Genomic DNA, 3,022 nt, shown 5'->3' on the forward strand with positions numbered 1-3,022 from the left:
GTGCCTGTGGTCCCAGCTACTTGGGAGGTGGAGGCAGGAGACTCGCTTGAGCCCAGGAGTTGGAGGTTGCTGTGAGCTGTGATGCCACAGCTCTCTACCCAGGGGGACAGCTTGAGGCTCTGTCTCAAAAAATAAAATAAAATAAATAAAATCTTACTTGAAACTTACTTCCTGCAGTAATCTTCCTATGATTATCCTCACCCCTCTCTTCCCACCTGCTCCTGTGTGCAGAAGTCCATTCTCGTGTGCAATTCTGGGCTTTTATGTACAAATTCAAAATCTGAGGGCTAGAAAGGCTCTAAGAATTATCTAATCCAGCTCTTGCTTTTCAGATAAGGGTACGCAGGCTCAGACAAAGCAAGGGACTTGCTCAAGGTGGCAGCAGCAAAACCTAGACTGAAGTCCACATCTTCCCCACTGCCCGGCTCTGACACCCAACCTGCTTCTTGCTGAGCCCTCTGAGGGCAGGAACTACTTCATCCCTCCTCTTGCTTTGCCCTGCTGTCAATAATAGTGCTTCTCACAGCCTATGGGTTGGCTGACTTGGACCCATGTCCCCTCTACCCGATCTGAGCCCTGACCTCCAGTGTAAGCAGCCTGGGGTTCTGGTCTATGGGGTCCCAGGTCATGGGCACGGACTCCAGGTCATAGTGCCGGATGTCATGCTCCATCTGCAGTTCTTCCAGGTGCAGCAGCAGCCGCAGCTTCACCTCGTAGTTCCTCCACTTCAGGGCTGTCTCTAGCTGGGCCCTGGTAGTGATGGTGGGGAAGGCAGGCGGGGGGAGGAACAGGACAAGTCAGACACCTGTATGTCCAGGAGTACCCACCTTCTCCCATCCAAAGCTCTGGAACTAAGAAAGCTTTAAAAAGCAGGGAAGACCAGGACAGAGAAGTGAAGAGGGGTTCAGAGGCCTTGAAGAAGGGAACTCTGCTACTTGGCATTTGCACTGTGGATCTTTTGAGATAGAGTTTCACTTTGTCACACTCTGTAGAGTGCCATGGAGTCATAGCTCATAGCAACCTCAAATGCTTGGGCTCAAGTGATTTTCTTGCCTCAGTCTCCCTAGTAGCTGGGACTACAGCCACCACCACAACGCCCGGCTATATTTTATTGTTTGTTTAGCAGGCTCAGGCCAGATTCGAACCTGCTAGCTCTGGTATATGTGGCCGGCACCCTAACCACTGAACTACGGATGCTGAGCCATGTACTGTGGATGTTATGGCAGGAACACTCTTTCCCCAGATCCTCCCATGACTCCCATCCTCACCTCATTAAAATGTCCTTCTCTGTTCAAATGTTACCTTCTGAAAGAAGCCAGAACTAATTGCCCTCTGCAAAGCAGCATTGACCCATCCCCTTGTTCTGCCTTAGTTTTAATTTAGCATTACTTTAGTTGTCATGTAACAGCATTCAGCATTCTATGACATGTAAGACAAATGCTCACTGTCCCCCACTAGAATGGCAAGGCTCTTGTTTGACTGGTTCACCCTGACCAGTGCTTGGTGCGCAGTACCTGCACAGTAAGAGAATGAATGAATGGAGACTGGGGGGCTGAGGACAGGTGTCAGAACAATGCAAAGAAGCCAGTAGGAAAGGCACAGCATGCAGGGAAGAGTCTGGGGTACAAGGAGATGGTACTTACTTGATCTCAGCGACCTCCTTTGGGGCAGTGAAGATACTTGTTCCCTGAAGAAGCATGGGGAGCAGTTGCCTGAGGCGGGGAGGTGGGTAGTATGTCCCCAGAGCCATACTTAATTCCAGGTCATAGCCTTTAGCACTGCAGGAGGGAGGGAAGAAAAGCTGTCACAAAGACAGAAACATTCCACCTTCAGAGACTCTGAGAATGCCCCTCTGTGCAGGATGCACAAAGCCCTTGTGCAATAAGCAAGGATTTGGAGCTTACTGGCTCACGTGGCTACCTGCTCCAAGGTTGGACAGTTCTCATTTTTGGAAAGCATGATACTTGGAAATATTTTTGAAGTAATACATGTCCACTATAGAAAAAAAATCAGGTAATAAATATGTCAATTTCTTAGCATCCAGGGATTGGTTAATGTTAACTTTTTGGTACATTGCCTTCCAGACTTTTCTTTGAATATTTAATCATATAGTCAACAAAAAGAGCACAGTGGTCTGTGAAGGTCCTATTATGTAGTTTACTTTTATAACTCAACCTTTTGTGAACACCTAGCAATGCTGCATATGTTATATTGTGATTTTATTTGTATAAGGTATCCACCATAGAGAAATCTAGAGATAGATAGTAGATGAGTGGTTGCTTAGGGCTGAATGGGCTGGGGTATAAAGGGTGATAGCTGTGGTGAAAATGGGTGGCGCCTGTGGCTCAGTGAGTAGGGCGCCAGCCCCATATATCGATGGTGGCAGGTTTGAACCCGGCCTGGGCCAAACTGCAACAACAACGAAAAAAATAGCCGGTCGTTGTGGCGGGTGCCTGTAGTCCCAGCTATTTGGGAGGCTGAGGCAAAAGAATCGCCCAGGCATCCTCAAACTACTGCCCACGGGCCACATGTGGCCTGCCTAGGACATTTATCCTGCCCGCTGGGTGTTTTTGCTGCCACTGCCTGTCCTGCTTAGCAGCCGGCTTGTCAGGGGGCCTACAGTCTGCCCTCCAACGGCCTGAGGGACACTGAACTGGCCCCCTGTTTAAAAAGTTTGAGGACCCCTAATAAGCCCAAGAGCTGGAGGTTGCTGTGAGCTGTGATGCCACAGCACTCTACCAAGGGTGACAAAGTGAAACTGTCTCTAAAAAAACAAAACAAAATAAAACTAGGTGAAAGTTGCTCATGTCTATGAATATCTTTAAAAATCACTGAACTGTATACTTTATTTATTTATTTATTTTTGAGACAGTCTGAAGTTGTCACCCTGGGAAGAGTGATGTTGGGTCACAGCTCACAGCAATCTCAAATTCTTTTTTTTTTTTGAGACAGAGCCTCAAGCTGTCCCCCTGGGTAGAGTGCCGTGGCATTACAGCTCACAGCAACCTCCAACTCCTGGGCT

General features: G+C 48.2%; 1 protein-coding gene across 3 annotated transcripts in view; it reads right to left on the reverse strand.

Annotated features, from left to right (window-relative positions):
• Positions 1 to 3,022, reverse strand: part of MOV10 (Mov10 RISC complex RNA helicase) — a 27,337-nt gene that overhangs the window by 7,176 nt on the left and 17,139 nt on the right. For all 3 annotated transcript variants that reach the window (XM_023515472.1, XM_012807654.2, XM_023515473.1), the window contains 2 exons: positions 1,644 to 1,778; positions 582 to 750 (listed from right to left, as the gene is read on the reverse strand). In XM_023515472.1, the coding sequence (XP_023371240.1) occupies positions 582 to 750; positions 1,644 to 1,778 (304 nt within the window). The remainder of the gene's footprint in view (positions 1 to 581; positions 751 to 1,643; positions 1,779 to 3,022) is intronic.

This window comes from Otolemur garnettii, unplaced genomic scaffold, assembly GCF_000181295.1.
Source record: "Otolemur garnettii isolate 467f Iridium unplaced genomic scaffold, OtoGar3 scaffold00073, whole genome shotgun sequence".
Lineage (NCBI taxonomy): Eukaryota > Metazoa > Chordata > Mammalia > Primates > Galagidae > Otolemur > Otolemur garnettii.